General features: G+C 40.0%; 2 protein-coding genes across 5 annotated transcripts in view; both read left to right on the top strand.

Annotated features, from left to right (window-relative positions):
* The window catches only part of MAMDC2 (MAM domain containing 2), a 64,600-nt gene extending 50,562 nt beyond the window's left edge, over positions 1 to 14,038 (top strand). Inside the window, 6 exon segments of the mRNA XM_084305433.1 lie at positions 6,017 to 6,110; positions 7,618 to 7,770; positions 11,349 to 11,473; positions 11,475 to 11,609; positions 12,732 to 12,816; positions 13,163 to 14,038. Coding sequence (XP_084161559.1) covers positions 6,017 to 6,110; positions 7,618 to 7,770; positions 11,349 to 11,473; positions 11,475 to 11,609; positions 12,732 to 12,816; positions 13,163 to 13,224 — 654 coding nt within the window. The 3' untranslated portion in view covers positions 13,225 to 14,038.
* A 5,360-nt stretch (positions 14,039 to 19,398) lies between these two features.
* SMC5 (structural maintenance of chromosomes 5) overlaps positions 19,399 to 22,858 on the top strand; it is a 44,867-nt gene continuing 41,407 nt past the window's right edge. For all 4 annotated transcript variants that reach the window (XR_014619324.1, XM_084305793.1, XM_084305794.1 and 1 more), the window contains exons 1-3: positions 19,399 to 19,550; positions 20,691 to 20,832; positions 21,786 to 21,838. Coding sequence is in view for 3 of the 4 variants with exons in the window: in XM_084305793.1 (XP_084161919.1) it covers positions 19,417 to 19,550; positions 20,691 to 20,832; positions 21,786 to 21,838 (329 nt within the window). In the remaining variant the exon portion in view is untranslated. The remainder of the gene's footprint in view (positions 19,551 to 20,690; positions 20,833 to 21,785; positions 21,839 to 22,858) is intronic.

Raw genomic sequence — 22,858 nt, 5'->3', positions numbered from 1 at the left:
TTCCTTCATGGTTGATTTGTTTCTTGTACTGTTTTCCCTAAACATCCATTATCAACCCACTCTCCACCATCCTTGGGCTTGACATGAGTGTTTTTGGACCTTGTTCTCACTTTTTCCCTGTGAAAATGCTCAGTGAAATGAGTAGTCTTTTAAAATCTGTAGTAATTAAATTAATTAATTCTGAGATTTATTTTTACTACTGATAAAAGCATGCCTCCTACTTGTCCACAGAAGTCACTGGTAAATGACTAATGTTGTCTTGAATACCATAAAAACCTGTATCACCATAGCCAAGTCAATAGTATGGGAGGATACAGTTTTCCAGCTAGGTACCAGGTGAAGGAGGGCTGACATCCTAGTCCTCACCTGCTCCTCTTAAAATCTCTCACTTGTGTCAAGTAACGGTTGATTATTTTGTTTGAATCAGCTGCATTTTATATTTTGACCCTTCTCTGTCACCTTCTCTTGTTTTAGACATACCTTCTGTGATGTCTAAAACAAGAAACGTCTTAAAGAACAGTCACTGGAAATAACAATATTAGGGTCTGTAAACAGTAGCATTAATACTTACAAAATGTGTACCCCGCTGTTTGTGGTGTTTGATATACAGTTACGGAAATGATATATTGGAAAGAACTGTAAAACTTACTCAGAAAATATTAGAAAGTTCTTCCTCAGTGGCCTGCAACTTCACAGTAGCTAAGCAAGGGAATACGTTGCATTAAATATTACACAATTAAGTTTGGTACTTAATTGATATTCTTTTTTTTTTTTTTCTTTTCTATTTTTGTTTTGGGTAATTAATATTGTGATATTACTGTGCCACGCCATCAGAAAAGACTCTTCAGCCTAAAAGCAAGAATCTTTGCCTCTAACAGAAAGAGCCAAGGAACCAATTTCATTGAAATAGAGCAATAATAGGACATTACTGGAAATCTAGGAAGGATCTGGAGGACAGTGCATGATATCAGTGTCCTGTATACATCACCATGCAGGCAGTATTCTCTACTAGGCAATGCAATCCATTGAATATACATGTAGCAATAACTACGATAAATATTGAAGCCTGTGGCATCACCTTGTTCTCTTAGTATGTTTCTCTTTCATTGTTTGTTTCTGTAACCCATTTGGCCTTGGACAGGAAAGGTTTTCAAAAAAGTTTGTCTTAAATATGTATCTAACTGCCAGAATGAGTTTTGAGTCTAGGCAGATATACAGTGCATAGATTAAACATAATACTCAGTAGAGTAAAATCGGGTAAACTAATTTGCTGCAGAGGCATAGCCTGCTGTTCAGACACCAGATTTGGCTGTTGTCCCTATTTCTTTCTTTTCTCTTTCTTTTTTTTTTTTTTTTTAATTATTATTATTATTAGATGTTCCTGCTCTTTAATTGAGCAACAGCTATACTTTCTGGGATAGACAAGCAGGAAAGAAAATGCACTGGACCCATAGGGATGTAGGGACATCTTCTATCCTTTTCTCCTGTTTTCTGTTTTCAATCCAAATACCCTCAAGCTGCTGTTTACAAACTTCCCTATTCCTCTCTCTGTACTCCTTATGTCCTACTCCTCTCTCCTTCAAAAGCAGATGCACACTGATACACACTTCATATGCATACCTTCAACTCACATCAACTCGTAGAGATGCAGAGGTAAGGATGAGAAGTCCATTCCACTTGACTTGATGTCTGAGCCACAACCCAAAAGCAGCTCACAGGAGAAGTGAAATCTACCAGTTCTCATTTGGTGCTACTCATTACTGGTATATATAATCTTGGATAAATGATAAGACCTGCTCATTGTTATTTTTGAGGCTGCAGGTCAGGAACATTGATTAAGCACTGGAAAATAAACAAATCAGCCTCCAGAAATCAGGGTAATGATATGGAAGGAGACTAATGCCCTGGCAATATCTGTTTGTTGAAAAAGAGACATGAGAGAAAAATACATTTATTTTTCAGTATTCAGGCAGTCTCAGTAGAACTGCCTGCATTTGACAATGTTTTTAATTTAGCCTCCAAGATAGCATGCTAGTCTAGAAAGATTTGTTACCTAGTTTGAAACAATTAGCATATTGTTCGTTTGGCATGGTTTGTGAAAAAAAGTGTGAGCTGAGAACAAAGATCCTGTTGTTTTCTTCTCCAAGGCATGAGATAACTTCATAAAAATTTCTTTTGGAACAATTGACCCAGGAAATATTTTCATTCAAAACAAGAGCAAATGTAAAGCACCATGAGACACTAGGGCTGTTGAGAATGTAGGAAGGATTGAGTTCTGACATAGGGTGAAAAAGACTGGCTGAGTGCAATCCAAACTGATGGAATTTTGGTAGGTAAAGTTCAAGTACCCCAAAATAGTCATTTAAGACAAAAAATGGGACATTCAGGACAAAAGAAGAGTGAATAGATGACCTGTGAAGAAAAATATCTTCTACCCCATTGCTTAAAAATAAATCAAGAACATAACAAAATAAGCCAAGAGGAAAATGAACAATTATAGTATATAATGCTATAGCTCATATTGGAAATTCTGCATACTCGAGCACCGCCTCCCGCACCCTGTGCAATTATAAAGTCTGCTCATGGCAATATGTCACCCAGTACCACAAAAAGCAGGCAGAGAATCAGTAATGCTAAAGCTGCAGATGACAAGACTGAATGAGTTTACAAATGTCACAGAAACAGGTCGATCCTTTGTACAAAGCATACTTGTTCAGTGGCCTTTGTCAGACCATCTTATATGGTTGTGATGCTTTTAAAATGGTGCGCTTTCTGCAGGATCCAATGGGTAGTTGCATACCTTGTATGGAACAAATTATTGCAATTTAAGAATAAAGAACTTGATTCTGGTCCCAGTGATGTCAATTGGAAAACATTGCTTAGAACATGATTCCACAGTGCGGAAATGTTGTTTCGCAAACGAGAACTGACCTCACCCTTGCATGTGTGGTTTTCTGAATATTCTTGGTTTTAGAACTGTAATATGTCTTTAGTTTATTACAAATGTTCACCAGAATGCATTTATTAAAAATACAGTGAATGACGTCCACTCAACGTCAGTATTTATTGTATTCTTTATTCAAAGAAATACTACCACTTTTTTAAAAAAGTGCATCTGTTTCTTGAGAATGGCCTTACAAATTAGGAAAAAATTTTTGCCCTGTTAAACCTTTCGACTGAGAGAGCAGCTCTACAGAAAAAACATCTAAGACCACTCTTAGGCTACTATACACTGAGCACCTCTGTGTGCTATGAAGAGGCAACTGGCAAGTCCATACCTCTAACATTTTGCAAGATTGATAATCCCTGCTACCAGGATTGGTATGTAAAATGGTTTGGAATGAATGGTTTGGATGATTGGAATGTAAAATGGCTTTGAAAAGTGCTCCATGCTGGGCAGTATAACCCACACATTCTTAAAAGGCTGTTTTATAAGCAGATAGATAAATAAATATAACTAAGCAAAACAGTCTAGAAAATTACTGTATGATGACTACATTGAAGATGTTACTTACACTGGTAATAGAGGATATAACAGATAATGCATTAAGTACTCTTAAAAATCTTTTTCTATCAGCATGAAACTGTCAATCAGCATTCAACCTCAAATATGTACCCAAGATATTTACAGTTGTTCCAAAATATTAAATTTTAGAAGTGACATTTACCTGTCACTAGTCACTAGCTCAGACCTCATCACAAAAGAATTGTTTTCAAAAGCTCCACACAAATTATGGTCATAACCTGAATGGATTGACAGTTGTTTGCAGTAGTTAGGCAGAGAAAACTGTCAGCAGTATTTTCACAAAATAGACCTTATTGTGTCTTGTGTAATTCGAACAGCTCTGTGTCAACCTTGGGAGAACAGCAGCTAGGAATCTTACGGTTTCAGTGGTTTCTTTGTATTTTATTTTGCCATTCTGGGAGTGACTTGGATTTTCCATGGCAGAATTAATGTGTAGTCAAATAAAACATCTTGGGATCTGTTCTTAATGTTCTTAAAAGCTAGATAAACACTGTGAATGATGCTTAGCATTTTCAGTCTCCTGCCTTATGACATTGTGGCCTTGTGTCAATTCTGAAGAATCAGTAGTTTCACCTTTGCCTTGTTGTTCTTTGCTTGCACTTTGCCTGGGCCATTCCTGTTGGCCATCATGCTGCACTACTCCATGAAATTTATGTTTTCATAGATAAAACTTCCTGGTTGTAAGGATGGGTTGGCTGAGGATGCTTAACTTTTAATGGTGTTTCATTGGGGAGGTAAAAAAATATAAAATTAAATTAAAAAAATCCTTTAGAAGCTGGCAAATGTTGTGCCGATTTTCAAGAAGGGTCAGAAAGAAGACCCTAGCAATTACAGGCCTGTCAGTCTCACTTCAGTGCCTGGTAAAATCATGGAGAAGTTGGTTCTCGAACTTATTGAGGCGCACCTGGGGGACAAAGCAGTCATTGGTCCCAGCCAGCATGGGTTTGTGAAGGGTAGGTCCTGCCTAACTAACCTGATTTCCTTTTATGATAAGATCACCCGTATGGTGGACCAAGGGAAACCAGCTGATGTGATTTTCTTGGACTTCAGCAAGGCTTTTGACACGGTTTCCCATAGGATCCTACTGGACAAAATGTCTACCATACAGCTAAATAAAAACATCATACGATGGGTGAGCAATTGGCTAACGGGCAGGGCCCAAAGGGTTATGGTAAATGGGGCTGTGTCAGGCTGGCGGGCGGTCACCAGTGGGGTCCCTCAAGGCTCCATTTTAGGGCCGGTACTTTTCAATATTTTTATAAACGATCTGGATGTAGGAATAGAAGGTATTTTGAGCAAGTTTGCTGATGACACCAAACTTGGAGGAGTTGTGGACTCGAATGAGGGTGGAAAGGCCTTGCAGAGGGATCTGGACAGGTTGGAGAGCTGGGCGATCACCAACCGCATGAAGTTCAATAGGAGCAAGTGCCGGGTCCTGCACCTGGGACGGGGAAACCCTGGCTGCACGTACAGACTGGGCGATGAGACGCTGGAGAGCAGCCTAGAAGAGAGGGATCTGGGGGTCGTGGTAGACAGCAAGTTGAATATGAGCCAGCAGTGTGCCCTGGCAGCCAGGAGGGCCAACCGTGTCCTGGGGTGCATCAAGCACGGCATCGCTAGTAGGTCAAGGGAGGTGATTGTCCCGCTCTACTCTGCGCTGGTGCGGCCTCACCTCGAGTACTGTGTGCAGTTCTGGGCACCACAGTATAAAAAGGACATGAAACTGTTGGAGAGTGTCCAGAGGAGGGCTACGAAGATGGTGAAAGGCCTGGAGGGGAAGACGTACGAAGAACGGCTGAGGTCACTGGGCCTGTTCAGCCTGGAGAAGAGGAGGCTGAGGGGAGACCTCATCACAGCCTACAACTTCCTCGTAAGGGGGTGTCGAGAGGCAGGAGACCTTTTCTCCATTAACGTCAGTGACAGGACCCGCAGGAATGGGGTTAAGCTGAGGCAGGGGAAATTTAGGCTTGACATCAGGAGGGGGTTCTTCACAGAGAGGGTGGTTGCACACTGGAACAGGCTCCCCAGGGAAGTGGTCACTGCACCAAGCCTGTCTGAATTTAAGAAGAGATTGGACTGTGAACTTAGGCACATGGTCTGAACTTTTGGGTAGACCTGTGCGGTGTCAAGAGTTGGACTTGATGATCCTTAAGGGTCCCTTCCAACTCAGGATATTCTATGATTCTATGATTCTATGATCCTTTGACATGCACTAAAAATGCACTCTCCTAGTAAAATGGCAGCTACGTACAGATACATCATTTGCCTATAAAAATGAGAAAACACTTTCTATTTAATGAAAACATCTAAACCCACTGGATTTAAATGCCAGTCATTGGCAGTATTAGTATGTGCTGAATCAAAGTTAGTTCATCATTTCTGTATTGTAGATGTTAAATCAGTAGCGTAGTGGGAAAAATCTAAAATTTCAGGCCCTAAGCAATGCCAGCTTTTGTTGGAGATACATGAAACTTCCTTCATATATTGCAGGTTGTCTTTGTGAGTTGGTGCAAAAGCTTCTGGGACTGTGGACTTGTGGCACTGGATGATATAACTCTGAGTCTGGGAAGCTGCCAGTCTGCTGGTAAGACCATGTGTATTTGTTGTTCAGCAGCTGCTACCCCCCTGTTCCCTTTTCAATAAGGGCACATCTTATACCTTCATTTTCCAAGCATTTCCAGTAGCTGACTTCATTCCACTGGGGTGTCTTTTCTTTTTCCAATATGTATTGCATTAATCCTATTTTTGGAGTATTTTACATAGAGTGAGAACCAGGTTTTGTTCACAGGGGTACCGGCTAACTCCTAATTAACTTCACTGACTTCAGTGCAGTTGTGTATCAGGGCTCTTTACTTTTGGGGCACACCCATTTATAAAAGAAGTCAGACTGACAGTAAAGTGGCTTTAGGAGACCGGGGATAGACTCAAAAGCAACATTTTCAAAACACAGCATTGTTCTTTTTGTCCAGAAGCACAGTTGTGTGAAGCCAAGATACAGTCCCTTATCTGAGCTGCAGCTCTGAAATGTACACAGATAAGACAAGCCTAACTTCCATAGTGGGAGGAATTCAGTGTTTCTGAGACTTTACACTCTGACATGCACAGGCTAACCTCGCTGAACTCACCCAAACTCTCTCTTCTGGGGCTTTTGGAAGTTTGACAATGCAACGATTGTATCTTAATTTGGAAGCCATTCTCATAAGACAGGCACGATCTATAATCCCATTATTTTTTGGAACAAAACCGTGCCTTTGAAATGGTGATGAGGCAGATTTACCATGCCATTTATATTGCCATGTAATAATAAGTATTTTATGACCTCTTCAGACTGGATTTCGTGCATTCAGGCAGCTAGCCATTACTGAACAGAGAGAGAGAAGTCACACATATAAAGCAACATGCTATTTTTCTAAAGTATTTCCAGAAGTTGCTGATTTTGCCTCTTTGTAGTTCCTAAGGGGTTTGTAAATGAATGAAGGGTGAAGAACTGGTATTTGAATTTATAGTCATACTAGGGCTATGACTTTGACTTTTTTATAATTATACAGTGACTGTTGTCACTGATGGCAGCAAAAACTCAGCTCCTGAGTGAGAGATGCTCAAAGGCTTCCTCCTTTTCAAAAGGGGAACACATTTTATGGTGGCAACTCCTGTAGTACAAGCTAAAATTGTAGCAGTCTGTTGTATGTGACAGTGGAATCAGATGCCAAGGCATATCTATTAATATGCACGTTACACGAGCTGGGGCTCGTTAAACTGCCTTGGGTGCTACAGTAGTGAAGAAGACAAGGCTGGTAGAGCCCTTTACAGAGTCAGAGCTACAATAAACTATACAAGATGTTTTAAAGAATGTTAATAGATGTTAGTGAGCTAGACTAAGGCACAGATTTGCCCAAAGCTGTGAAGAAAATGAAACAAAATCTTGTACTTCAGTTTTAAGCTAATTTTTACAGGCTTGTGACAGCCCTAAGTATTGCTAGGCAGATGTAAATGATCTCAGCAGGTGAACAGATGCAATGTATTGTTTGTGTAATCTCTCTATATGTCTATCTAATATATTTACAGTTTTAAACAATGACATCTCATTATAGATCTATTGCCACCCTCTCCTGGAAAGTGTACGTTTGAAAAAGATGAGTGTATGTTTACCCAGAAGAAGAGAGGTCGTGGAATTTGGCACAGGAGAAGGGGCCCAACTCCCACCTCTTACACTGGACCAAAAGGAGACCACACTACCGGGGTAGGTGAGTTAAGCTTCATATTGAACTTTCAGAACAGATATTAGAGTTAATCAAAATACTTTGACATGATAACCTGGAACACAGAAACATTTTTTACTCTTCTGTTCAGAACAATTATTAACCAAATGAAGTAAGTAAGTTTCTTAGGGAACCACCAATATTTTGAGAATGTGGTGTTTAATCAGAATTATCTGCAGGCCAAGTGAAGAATCCAAACTTCACATCTCAGAGTAGCCCTTTCCCTTGGGAGAAAAAGGACAGGGTGACTCCCTGGGTCCTACAAAAAAGCCCTCTCCCAAACCCTTAGATTCTGCAAATATTCCCTAAAACAAAAATGCAAACAGTTGGGTGGGAGCTCATCTCTTCCACATAACTTCCTATTTGAACTTAGAACAAAACATGGGTAATACAAAAGCAGTCCTGCAGAGCTTTTATCTTGAAACTCTGTTCCATCACCACACTTATGCCATTTTATTCTTTGAATGATGTAGGAGAGTAGGGCCCCCATTATCATGAGTGAGTTCACACAAAACTGCATCCAAATTCCCCCCCCACCCCCGACTCTCCCAACCATAGTACCTGCTGACTTTTGGAAATGAATTACTGTGTTGGGCACTTGGGTTCCTGCAGAAGACCTCCACATCAATTCCACTGATGCCAGTATAACAAATGAAACTGCCCTAAGGGTTGTGAACTTTAAATGCTTACATGGGTTTAAAATTATTTTTGCTGCCTTTAGATTTGCCCTTATTCACAAGGGACAGTATTCATTCAACAAGCCATTCAACAAGATCGTTGCAGACAAGCTAGCATACATACTGTAGCAATCTAATACGGTCTGCTAAAATTTTTATCTGGGTCATTAAAGCAGTTGACCTGTTTAAAAGTCTCACCAAAAACTATTATTATTATTCGCTATTATTGTATATCAACTGTGATTGAGTGTAAACTACATTATTATTATAAGCTACATATTATGGAAAAGGATTTTCTTCTAGCTAAGGAAATACATGTTTTGCCCTGTTTCTGATCACTTTATCTAAAAGCATGGCTTTGTGCACATTCAGCAAAAAGTCCCTTCCTATTCCCTAGTAAAATTTATGGAATATTTGCATCCAGAGCAGGTAATGGAGATTAATTGCAGAGACAAATCTGTGGTTTGTGGGACTGTACAGCCAAAATCCTGCACATGAAATTGAGAATACAGATTGAAATGTTTCATTTAGGAACAAAATACCAGGCTGCAAAGAAATTACATTCTTCCACTGTTGGTTCTAAAAGGTGCAGATTCTAGGTAGAAATATGAATAGCCTTCAGAGATAAGGGAGTTTTAAAGCTTGAAATTCCTCTTACATGTTCTGAAATAAAAAACAAGAAGCATTTCTTACAAACCTGAGCAAATTCTGACCAGCTCTATCAGCTAAGTTATGCAAATAAAAAAATCAGTCTATGTACAAATCAAGAACATTTTCCCAGTAATGACACCTTTGTGCTGTGGAATGATTTTCAAAAGGGATAATTTAAATTCTTGTCCATTTTCTATTTAGAAGCAGAGAAGAGGTGTAAATGTAATATCTGAAAAACTTATATTTAGGTAGTTAACTAGATGACAAATTGTCTCTAAGTCTTCGTTACCCTTATTGTCCAGTTTTTCTGCATCAACCAGCCTTAAAATAGGCGAGAATTTTTCCTAATGTTTTTTAAAGTTTATTTGGGAGGGTTTTTTTGAAATGTGGGTAACAATGTTGGAGAGGCGTCTGTAGGCTAGCTCTATACTATCTGCCAGACTCTTCTCCATAATAAAATCTAAAAGGAGTACATCATATTAAAAATGCAGGTTATTTTGGTAAGAAACTAGGCTCAAATCTGTCATAAGATTCAACATTCAGGTTCATTTGCTGCTTTTTTTTTTTTTTCCTTTTTTTTTTTTTTTCCCTATGAACATTCATGAGATAATACCATTTTTTCTCTTTCAAATACTCAGTTTTTTGATTCTCATGTTTCCAAGGACAATATCCCTCTACTCATAGAAAGACTTAAAGAGTTTCTTGCCAATGAAAAAGAATGGGATTTTAGCATGTGTTTCTGACTTCAGATCCATTTTCAGTTTATGTACTTTGCTAAGTATTCTGAGATCTGAGACTGACAGTTTGTGTTTCTGGTGAAGCAAGAGAATCCTTTAAGCCTGGCCTGTGACAGGAAAATATGTTTACAGCAATGTAAACATTTATTCCTGGTAACACACATCTGTTTGCAGCAAAGTGTGTTGAGAAGTAATGTGGGTTTGAATTCACAAAATCAAGAGATAATCTAGTCTTTCCAATACATTTATAATATGATTCAGGCCTAAAAACTAAAGGCAAGTTACTTTATGCTGCAGTGTAAGCTGCAGGTTTTGATGTCTAACTGAAGTAACTTTTAAGCATAGTGAATAACAAAATTCTTGCAGTCACTTGCACTAGATTTGGAATAAACAGCCTCAGGAATTCTCCAACAGACTGCACCAAATGATCTTTCCTTTACAGATCTGCAGCTGTAGATAATCATCCTTATCACCCTTTCTCTTTAGTGCTGCAGACCGCCAAACTGCAATCCTGGCTAGAGAGGATGACTTCAGCATGTGTTTGTTTAGGTAATAGGGCTTTGAGTATCCTGAGAGACACATCTACCAGCTGCTCTGGCTGCTCTCAGTCTGTCTGCTGCCTCACTGATCCCCAGAAATCCCCTCACCCTCCTGGGGACCATCCCACCTCCTGTACTCACAGTGGCAGAAGGGCAGCTTTCCCACTCCAACATGACAAATAGGGAGTGATGGTACTGTATCAGGGGCTGCAGCAAAATCTGGATCCACCACCTGCTGCAAAACAGCGCAAAACAGCTGACACATGCAGCAGATGGGATGTGGGGGTGTTTCTCAGTCTTCTGATTGAGCTTACTCCAGTTGGAAATCTCTAAATGATGGATCTCAGGGAGGTGGGGGGAATAATTTTTCCGCCACCACTTAATGACTGATTTTTCCACAGATCTGAGTTCATGACAATCTCTCGTTCATTGATGGATTCTAGATAATCTAGTTTTCCTCACTTGTGTCACAGAACAGAAATATCAATGACGTCATATGTGATTTAAAAGAGGCACTTTAGTTCATTTGCTTTGTTAATAGCATTGGCTCTAAACATAGCCTAAGCTGTACCCTCAGATGTATGTGCAACTATCCTTCCAGATCTGCAAATAGACCACTGTCAGAGTGCATTCCTGATTTAAGGATAAATTTAATTCTTTTTTCTTACTTTGCATTGCTTTCTATTATGTATTTCATCAGATATACATGTACATAGCTTTTTTTTGTTTCTGTGTTCCTATATTAGCATTCACAAACTTACAATAACTACAATACACAGCTATTATAGTATCACTAATACTGCAATTTACAAACATAAAAAACCAAATATGTCACTTACAAGGAAATATTCCTTATCAAGAGTTTCAGTCATAGCTTTGTATATGGTGAGTATGTTGAGCATAATGAACAGATTGAGAGAATGTATTTTACTTTGCTAATAATTTTATGTCTTTTTAAGGATACTACATGTACATAGAGGCATCCGACATGGTCTATGGACAGAGAGCGTACCTAATTTCAAGATCACTAAGAGGGGTCTCTGGAAAACAGTGCCTGACATTTTTCTACCACATGTACGGAGCTGGGGACCGGATTATTAAGTGTTTATCTAAAAAAAGAAGGTGATGATGAAGAGATTCCTTTGTGGAGAAGGACAGGGGAACAAAGTATCTCATGGCTAAGGGCACTAATAGAATATGAAAGTGATAGAACCTACCAGGTAAGAAAAAACAAACGCAATGCAGTCAAAGTGGTGATTAAGCTGCATATGTGCTAGAAGCTAAGTTCTGGGTTGCATGAAAAAAACACAGACAGCACTAAATGGACATCTGAACAAGCTGAAGTAATGCATAATTTATTACAAATGGAATGGAATGGGATAGAATAGATTAGAACAGAACAGAATAGAATAGTTCAGTTGGAACGGACCTTCAGAGATCATCTAGACCACTTCATGAGCATAGTTCATGAATTCATTAATTCAAAATTATTATTTTTTAAATTACTTAAATGCCATTTTCTCATACTTCTTGCCAGTAGCGGTAGTTTTTATTTAGGCCACTTGTGCATTTTTTTCCTTCTGCCGTCTAAAGCCTTGTCTAATTTTGATATTATCAATAAGCTGTGATAAAAAAACCTTTGTCTTGCAGGCTGATCTTTCTGAGGTGGCAAATGCAAGGAACGATGCAAATTTAGAGCTCTGCCTTTGATTTCAACAGTGTGGGAATCTCAGTATTGCCAGAGCCAAAGTCTGCGTCTGTTTCTGTCAAAGAGAAAGCTAAACTGCTATTGACTGAAACAGCACTGGGTAGAATACTGCAATGATCGCTAACCAAAGATGTATTTGTATTTATTTTTTTCACTTTGCCTTATGACCCTGGAAAGTAATTAAAAAACAACAAAAAAAAAAACTTTTTCAGTAAAAGCAAGTTTAGCTTCATCAGTAAGACCACAACAGAATACTGTAACTTTATTTTTTTCTCCTCAAGTCTTGCTTCACTTGGGCAACACCTGACTATTTAGGCCAAAAAGCACGACAGACATACTAAATCATTGGAGTAAACTTATCAATGGTCTATAACACTGTCTTATGTCTTATCAAATTGTGAAAGCAAATCTGTTCCCTTCATCAGAATATATCTCCAAATTCTCTGACCAGATAAATCAGTCCAGTGATGGAATCAGTCCAGTGATGGAGTATAAAACTTTTTTTTTTTTTTTTCCCCAAGAAGCAGGCTTTCAGGACACACTAGATCCTTGAATAGACTGCATGGTTGGTTTTCTTTTTCAGCCCTTCTTTTGAGGCATGGGATCCATGAAAAGCTATATCTTATCTTTACAGATTATTTTTGAAGCAATCCGTGGGGTGTCGATAAGAAGTGACATGGCTATTGATGATATTCTGTTCCAAGCAGGACCCTGTTTAGGTAAGTTTAGCTTTACTTTTCCTAGGAGACATCTAGCAAGTCACATAGTATTTTTTGTACTTACACAGGTGATATGTCGTCCCTTGAATCCCCACTGGATGATCTGCTTTTAATATCATGCTGCTGTGTTAGTGCAGAATTTCTAGTTTTTACTAAGATGTGAGACCATCCTTCAGAATTCATACTAGTAAAAATCTTACAGCACTTTTAGCTGTATGGCAGTTCCATTTACATCCAACAAGATAATTATACTCTGTTATGTCTTTTTATGTGTGATAAAAATGAAAGAAATTACAGTATTTCTCTCTCTCTCCTCCCCCCCCCCCCTTTTTTTTTTTAATTCTAGAAGTGGAAGAAATTCAATTCTCATCAGGCTATCCCGACAGCTTAAATGAAATTGAGTATTAAATACAATACAGTCTGCTGAAAGGAATGGAGTGCATAGAAGGTTTTTACATGAGAAACTGCACGAACTGCCTATTTTAAAATGTGTTTTAAGTAAATACTGGACTTGTTTGGATATACAACAATGTATAGGAAGAACTCAGAGCACTCATGTTCCTCGCCTTTGCAATGAAATTATTGACTCAGGGCTTCTTAGACTGTTTTTTTGTTGTTGTTGTTGTTATTTTTTTCTCTTTTGCATGAGGTATCAATTATTATATAAAGGCTTCTCATTTTGCACAGATGGTTCAACACAGTATTTTAGTGCTTTATTTTTGTGTGTAAATCTTTCTGGTATATAGGTAAAAAGGGGAAAGTAAAGGTACACAATTAAAACCCAATATTGTGTTATCTTAAATCTGCATTCAGTGAATGTTTTGTGTTGGGTACAGAATGGATTTTTGTTAAGGAAATCATAAATATTTTTAAATAACAAAGAAAATTGTATTAGATACTACTAATATCCTACAGGTTAAGTGCAATTATTAATGAGACAATTCCCTCTGGGAAACTCTAACACTTTGCAGGCAATTTTTTGTGTTTTTGTATTCTTTTACTATAACAAATATCTTTGTCATCCTTACCAATAATAAGCTCACCTTTAGTACTCCAGTATAATTCAGTGTAATCTATTGCCATTTTGAACTATATGAAACAAAACCCTTTGAAACCATGTGTTTTCTGGCATACAAATCTTCTTTTCTAAATAAACTTATTTGTACACGCACAGAGAATGTACTTACACGTTACCCAACCACAAATGCCTTGCAATTATATTGATAAGATACTGAATTCACACAACTTGTTAATTTTTAAGATTTTTTAATGTGTTTGTGTTTAAGGTTTTGTTTTGAAACTATTAAAACTTCCTAATAAAATATAACTTTGAAAATTGTCTGCTTCGGACTTTAGTTATTGGTAAAACGAAAAACAACTGAACCTCATGTAACAGCCTGCATTCATTATTTTGAATATGAAGAAAATGGGTCACTTCATGTAAGACATCTGACAGAAAACAGAAGGAAGCACCAGTATCGACTCATACAGGTGGTGCTTGCAGCCACAACATTTAAGCAGTTTCTGCAAGATGTGAGCCCTGAAAAATAGGAACAGCCTTTGATACTTTGAGAATGAAGGATGCAGCACTTCTAATGGGCTCTAAGAATCAACAGCACCTGGGACATGCTGGATCAGGTTTCACATTGTCCTCAGGGTACTCAGCCTCCTGACTTGTAAGTCTGGGATGGGGAGCAGGATAAATCCCCCATGATTCAGGTGAAAACAGTTCGAGTCCTACTGCTCCACATGCAGTGTCACAAGTCCATGGGGCCAGATGGGATCCACCCAAGGGTGCTGAGGGAGCTGGCTGATGTGGTTGCCAGCTGGCTGGATAGCTGGGCTCAGAGAGCTGTGGTGAATGAAGCTTTATTCAGCTGGTAACTGGTCACAGGTGGTGTTCCCCAGGGGTCAGTGTTGGGGCCCATCCTCTTTAATATCTTTATTGATGATTTGGATGAGGGAATTGAGTGTTCCCTCAGTAAGTTTGTAGACGACACCAAGCTGGGGGGAAGTTTTGATCTGCTGGAGGGCAGGAAGGCCCTGCAGAGGGACCTGGACAGGACGGGGCGATGGGCAGAGGCCAATGGGATGAGGTTCAACATGGCTAAGTGCTGGGTCCTGCACTTTGGCCACAAAAACCCCATGCAGCGCTACAGGCGTGGGGCAGTGTGGCTGGAAAGCTGTGTAGAGGAAAAGGATCTGGGATGCTGGTTGCTGGCAGTGTGCTCAGGTGGCCAAGAAGGCCAAAGGCTTCCTGGCTTTTATAAGAAACAGTGTGGCCAGCAGGGCTAGGAAGGTGATTGTCCCCCTGTACTCGGCTCTGGTCAGGCTGCACTTTGAGTACTGTGCTCAGCTTTGGGCCCCTCACTACAAGAAGGACATTGAGGCCCTGGAGCGTGTCCAGAGAAGGGCTACAAAGCTGGAGAAGGGCCTGGAACACAAGTCCCATGAGGAGCAGCTGAGGGAACTGGGGGTGTTTAGTCTGGAGAAGAGAAGGCTCAGGGGCAACCTTACTGCTCTCTACAACTACCTGAAAGGAAGGTGTGAGGAGCTGGGGGTCAGCCTCTTCTCACAGGTAACTAGTGATGGAACTAGAGGGAATGGCCTCATGTTGCACCAGGGGAGGCTTAGTTTGGAAATTAGGAGACATTTCCTCTCAGAAGGAGTGGTCGGGCATTGAGATGGGTTGCTCGGAGAGGTGCTGGAGTGACTGTCCCTGGGGGTGTTTAAGGAAAAGTTGGACATGATGCTTAGAGACATGGTTTAGTGGGTGATAGTGGTGGTAGGGGGACAGTAGGACCAGGTGATCTTGGAGGTCTTTTCCAACCTTAATGATTCTGTGAATGCTTTATATTGGCTTCACCCTGTACTTTCACCCTGTACATTCATCTGTACATTTAGAAGGAAAAATAAAAAAAGATCCAACCCTTTGCATCACTGTTAGGTTTTTCATTTTGGTGACACAAACAATTAAAGAGGTTGTTCCATTAAATACATTCAGTAATAACATCTACGTTTGCTTATTGACTGACATAGGTGGTTTATTATTTCCTAGAGACTGAGAGAGAGCCCAAAAGAACTGACGTTTTAACTGCCTATCCTAGCTACCTGCTGGTTACCAATCATTCTTCATATTATAGTTTGAAAATAAAATCAATCAGAATCAATGGGCTCTTTCCTTAGAGTTAACACAGTTTTACGGTTGTTCTGTAAAGCTTATGTTTTGTTATCAACAAAATTCAGATCAAATTATTTAAACAGAAAACAGGTGAAAATTAAGTGGTTGAAACCACCATGCTTGGTGCTTCTCCATACATCTGGTGGAACTTCTCTATAACTGAAATGAAGCACAAGACATAACCATCGTACTCCTATCTCTAACACCTTTATGCAGTGTGGCTTCATTCCACCAAAGTAATCAGATTTCAACTGATATGGACAAGAACATAAGCAAATTACTCTGTTCTGCTCACAGCAATTCTCTAGGAACTTCACTGGTATGATGATTTTGTTGGTATCACTGAGGGTAACATTTATCCCTGATGTGTGAAGCACTATCCTGGCTGCAAATAAAAACTCTAGGTTCTTCCCTCACTAGGGAACAACAGCACCTTTCCACCCACCTCTGCTTCTGCAAGAACAGAAGAACAAAGGGAGGATTTGAAAGGTGGCTTTGAATTACTTTAGTGCCTAGTGAATATCAGTCCATAGAATAGCAAATTCTCAGACTAGTCCCTTGAAAAGAAGGGTTTTAAAGCACCTGACAAACAGAAAAGATTCACTAAAATATCTCTACTGGAAAACTTCATTTTTTAGGTTATATAAAAAACATTCCATCAGCTCTGCTCAATTAGGAAATACCCCGTCCACCTAATTTCTGCCCTGGATCCATTTTTTGTGGGCTGTTTGTTCCCCTCTCACTGTGGCAGTAGCTGTACAGGGATCACAGCATGGCAAAGAGCAGTTCTGAGTCTGTTCTGTCTGTTCTGCACTAGGCCTATTCACTGTCTGAAAATTTCTTCAAGAGTGACTGGAGAACCTACAAGTAATTGCTTTGAGCACAGTGGTGGCACAGTCCATAGAAGAACTATGAAGAGAAAGCCTTCAAAAGCAACTATAACACCTCAGACACTAAAAGGCTTATATTTGCCCTAAACATAGCTTTGAGCTGCTGTGGAACCAAACTTGAGAGCAGAGGAAAATGCTTTTTAATGTCCTCTTGTTTAATACTCTTTTTATTCCTTAAATATTTTCCATTAGTTGACATTTTGTAATTATACTTCTGAAAAGAGAACCAAATTCTCATCTCAGTTGCACCAATAGAAATCCAGAATAACAACATAAAATATTGCTGTTATTATAGCTTTATACCAACTTACACAAAACTGTATTCTGGATGAATATTTTATCACATCAACATAAACCTAATGTAAATCCAAGCTTACAGTCTTGAAACTTCAGTTGAACAGCTCAAGCTAAGCACTAAAAGACCTGGCACTTTATCAGTCTAGATCTGAACACAGCTGAAAAGTGTGAGTACCAGCACATGAGAGACCCACTGCTCCAAAAGGACTACCATGTAAGGTAAAATGCTAAGGATAGCACACTTTTCATGCAGCATGGCACACTCAGAAGCTTCTACCCCTCACACTTTGACACAGTCTCATCCTCCCTCAAACAAACACTAAACCTGAGATGTAAATTTTTCTTAATCTTAACATTTCCTTTGGAAAGACAAAGCAAGAGAAAACCAAAAATCATCAGTTTGTTATTTCAAGCTTCTTAGTTACTTAGGAATGAATGAAGAAACCTTAAATATTCCTTTATGTTACTCTGGTTTGTGTTCATCTCCTTGCTGTTTTTTCCCCCATTTCTCTGCATGTTTTCTCTGTCCTTTTCCTGTCCATCTCCTGTGCCACTCCCACCCACCCAATGCCCTTTCTTTTTTTCCATGTTGCACGTGGTCTTTGTGAATATCGCGAGCATTTTGCTCTCATTGCTAGCTAACTGCACATACTTGAGAGAGGGAGTTAGGAGAATCTTATCAAGTAGCGATAGAGAATATGCTGCGCAAATGCAGATGGGAGGAAATTATGGAAAAGACTCCTTGGAACTAATTTTAATATGAAGTGGGGACAGGTTATGAATACATATAGGCGTACTGGGAAACTTCATCCATATGTAAGTCTTTTCTGCATATAACCAAGGCAAGTTGCTGCGTCAGGTGTGCACGACTTTGGCAGGACTACCCCCTGCGCTGCCCAGTGCTGAATAAACACACCTACTGTACAATCTGACTGGCTGTGGAGTGCGTTTTCCGCAAGTCATACTTCTTACCACTGAGTACTGTGTCCCAACTCACCTCTCTTACATTTTGTATTGGCCCTTAAATCTTCCCTCTATTCTTTGAAGAACTCCTCTTAGCCCCGAGCACTGCCTACCTTGTGGCCTTCAGAAGCTCTTTTTTTCTAGCTCTTACTAGCAGCCACTCTCATCAGACCCTTGAAAATGCTCCATGACAAACTAGGAAAAGCAGATTTCTTCAGAAGAATCTGGCAGGAGGTTATGTTGAAATCATTCCTTATTCTAATGCCTCCTTCTCTTTCAGCCTTAACTGTTCATTCATGGGTCCAACTCTACCTCTCTAGACTGCGAGCTTGAGACATAACTAATTTAAGAGACACTTTTTATTATACAGAACATTACTAGGAATTAATAAATCAACAAGTAATATAATAAGGAAATATACTAGTGTTACAGGTTTACAACTCTGTCTTTCTGCACTCTGTTACACAGAATCACAAAGCTATGAATTACCACAAATCTTACGAATGGCACAGAAATACTCTCAATTTGGTTATCCTTCCCTAGATACGTCATATTACTAGTGTGTGCTGCTGCTGGTTGTGCATGTACCCTTCTGGATATGAACCTGACAGAGAGTCCTGCCCCGCATCCTGGGGTAGGCAGGTCAGCTGCACTGACAGCCCGTGTATCGGTGCTCTGAGCAGTTCCACGTGAGCACAAGTGTATTTCATTTTACTTTTTATTTTATTTTATTTTATTTTATTTCTAAAATGTATTTATTTTACTTTTTTCCATTTATTTTTTTTAATTTATTCATTTTATGTATTTTTTCCATTTTATTTTTTATTTATTTTATTTTTATTTATTTTATTTATTATTTATTTATTTATTTATATTTATTTCGTTTTATTTCGTCTCCCTCCAGCAGCCTGCCTGCTGCCTGCCGACCCCCCCCCTTCTCCCCCCCAGGCGGTGCTGAGGGCAGCGCCTCGCGAAGCCTCCCCGCCGCCGCCCGGCTGTGCCGCCATCTTGCGGGCGCACGAGGGGAGCCCGCGCGCCGCGCGGGTGGGCGGGGCCTATCTTCCGAAGCCCTCAGGGCACTCAGGGAACGGCCCCCCCTCCTTCGCACCGCCCCCTTCCCTCCCAGCCAATAGGAACCCTCCGAGCGCGCTGCGGACCAATGAGAGGCCCCGCGGCGGCTGAGCCCGCCGGTGAGCGCCCCCCTTGCCCCCGTGCCGGAGCCCCGCTGCCCGCGCCCCGCCCGCCCTCCGCGCGGAGCGGGGGCCCAAGATGGCGGCGGCGGCGTGGGAGGAGCGGAGCGCGGGCGCCTCGGAGCCGGGCGCCGCCGGGGCGCCGCGGGGCGCCCGGCAGCGGCCGCGCTTCGTGGAAGGCTCCATCGTCAGGATCTTCATGAAGAACTTCCTGTGAGTGCGCGCCGCCCGCCCGCCTGTCGCGACAGAGCCGCGACAGAGGCTGCGGGGCGGGGCGGTGTGGTGGCTGCGGGGGGCCGTTGGGGGGCGGCTGCGGAGCTGTGAGGGGACGGCGGCGGCGGCCTGATCCCGGCCGTTGGGCGCCCTCGCCCCTCGGTGAAAATATATATGCGTGTTTAAGTATCTATTTATGTATTTATTCGTTTATTTGGAGCTGTTGTGGCGGCCGGTGGAAGCCCGCGTTTCGTTTTGTGCTGATGGCTTCTCGCCGCACCCAGACCGGCCCAGCCTAAAACACCTCCGTTGTAAGCCTCAGGGCTAGGCGCTCAGATGCGTCCCTTCCAGCAGGACTGTCGTGTTGTTGAGAGACTTGAGTTTTTTTTTTTTGTTTGTTTGTTTTTTGGTGCTGGTGCCCGCCAACTTCCTCTCTGCCTGGTGCAGTGTGTGAAGAGAACAGCGAGCGGTGGGTTTTATTATAAACACATGGAGTTAAGGGTTATGCCAGCAGTAGTAGTTTGCCGTGGCGTTTTTTTCTGTGGTTACTATTACTAAGTATGCACGTGCAGAAAGCTAATGTCTGATACAAGGTTAAAAAGTGTGAATCACTGATTCTGGGCCAACGTTTCAGGTTCTTGTGAGTAACAGACACTAGTGCACACTGTCCAGCCTATCCGTGCGAGGTACCACAGAATCCACAGACCTTGCAGAGCTGAAAACCCATTTGCATCATATGGTTTAGGCTTGAATCTCCTGCTGCAGGTGGCAACTGGCATCAAATTCAACAGACTTGACTGACCGCCCTCTGTGTGGTTGGGTTTAACGTCAGATTATATCAAGTCCTAAAAAGTCAGTAGGAATTGTCTCTTTTCTTTTTGCGTGTGTGTTGAGGTTTCATTCTTTATAACTATTTGTTGTGAAGAATACTGCTGTAAATGCTCTGGCAGGTAGGATTTTTTTTCCCAAGTGTTTTAATGGAGTTCCAGCTTTCACTCTTGAGGTTTAATTACAGTATAATGGTTGAGAAATGAGTCTAGATTTGATAAAACTCATAATCTTTCGTATTTAATATAGTCAAAAAGTGGTTTTGAGGTGATTTATTGTGTATAATGTTCAAGAAAATACTGTGTTTTCCAGAACTTATGATATCTGTGAAGTACGTCCGGGACCCAACTTGAACATGATTGTAGGTGCCAATGGAACGGGAAAGTCTAGCATTGTTTGTGCCATCTGTCTGGGACTGGCTGGAAAACCTTCTTTCATAGGACGGGCTGACAAGGTGACTATAAACTTTCTTAATTTTCATGTTTAATATAAATTTCATCGAGAGTCTTGCCCAAGGGGAGGGATGGATGGTACGTTTTCCTCGATTTACTTTGTTTTGTAAGAATATGAGGTGTGGGGATTGTAGAATGGCTTGCTCTAGTGACAAAGGCTTTTACCAAAGTGGTGGCCATACTTGCTGTTTTGTCTGAATTGTCAAATGGAAACACCTGAATTGTACCTGAACCTAGAGTAGATTAGATGTTATTTCTGAAGATGGCTTCCATCTAGTAGCATAGGAAAATGCCACCAATAGAAATAACATATTCCTGATGTGACTGAGAGTTTTTATAGAGCCATGCTACCTTTATAAATTCATCTATGATTTAATGTAGCGACTTAAGTGATTTTGGGGGTTGAGCTATTAGTTTTTTTTCATTGCATCTATTGTTTTTTTGTTCCCAAAAGATTATATAGTGATATTGTAGGAGAAAGTTTTTGTGTGGTCTCTCTTTTTTATTTTTTTTCCTTTTGTTTCCATGGATATTGTGGTTAGGTGGAACATATTTTGGTAGTTCTGTGGAGCTCTAAGTCTGGTTACCTAAATGATTGTATGTATTCTGTGATTGCAGCTCTGTCTTGAGAAAATCTTAAGTATGGAAATTGCCTGGATGGTATTTTCATGTTTATATACTACTATCCAATGAGTATGAACCTTTTAGTTGAAATTGATAACAAACTGTTAATCTGTGGAGGAAACTCTAATGCTGCTAGTTAATGAGGAAGTTAATACCATCTTCCTTTATTCTGAGGTAGTAAACTGATAAAATAATTTTTTGTTGTTATTGTCAGTTTTCAGTAAAATACACCATTACTGCAACTCTATAATACAAATATGTGTTTTTGTAAGAGATTACATCTTAATACAGAGTTACTTTGCAATAATAACTTACATAATTCATTTTGTAGGTTGGTCTCTTTGTAAAGCAGGGGTGCCTGAAAGGTGTGGTAGAAATTGAACTGTAAGTAGTAAAATTATATTATTAATTTTTAATTAGATTATTTCCCCACACAGTTGCTCGCAAAACTCTAGAACAAAGTCTGTACAGAGTGTGCAGAGATCTTTATTTAAGCTGATGATTTATTTGTTTTTTCTTTTTTATTGTTGTTTCCCCTGAACTTAAAATTGTAAAGCTTTTAAAAAATCACTCAAAAAAAATAAGCAGTGATAGTTTGTCCTGATTTCACTTTCTGAAGCATTTTACCTTGTCTTGATGCAAAAACAATACAAGGACAAAGACTGATGCGTATGGTGTGTTTAGCTTTCGATGATACTCAAGGATCAGGTGATTTATGTGCAGTCTGTACTGCTGTCATGTCATAGTGGTTGCAAGTGATTTAAAAAGGATAAAAAACAAGTCTGAATTCTAAAAATAAATAAATAGACAATAATATTTAAAAAAAATAAAAGTTCTGTCTTTGCTTTCTTGTACTGATACCCCTGATGTGAGGGGTTCCTCTGCATTCTTACTACAAATGTTACTGAAGCAAAGCAGAAGAAAAAAGTAGAGCTGACTAATTCCAGATAATGTAGAATTCCAGGTAGTGTAGTCTTCTAGGTAAGATTAATGAATAAGATTAATCTATTTTATACAAGATAGAGAAACTGAAATATCATTTGGAGTTAGCCTGTAAAATCAGGTTAGTAACTTGCATTTATTTTATGGTTACAGGGTAATACTACATGGTTCCAGTATTTAGTGCTAAACTGAACAGAAAAAGATAAAGAGAAACTATCCTAACAGAGTTTCTCAGTATCTGCTTTTGGGTAGAGATCTTAACTTGAAACTGCAATAGCAGTGCAATAGCGCAGGTTGCCTTGATAAGCCTTAACCTGCTATGTGGCTACACTAAATAGAATGTAGAGCTAATAAAATGACTTAGATCCTTAATTTGTATGAAAGTTGGCCACCTTGATCAAATTGTATATAAACTAAATTGTGGGCAATTGATGCTTTTTTACTCTTCTTTAAAAGCAGAAA

This window comes from Netta rufina (genome assembly GCF_964035555.1).
Source record: "Netta rufina genome assembly, chromosome: Z".
In the NCBI taxonomy this organism is placed as follows: Eukaryota; Metazoa; Chordata; class Aves; order Anseriformes; family Anatidae; genus Netta; species Netta rufina.
Note: the sequence above shows the minus strand (reverse complement) of the source record. Positions and strands in the feature narration are given on the sequence as shown.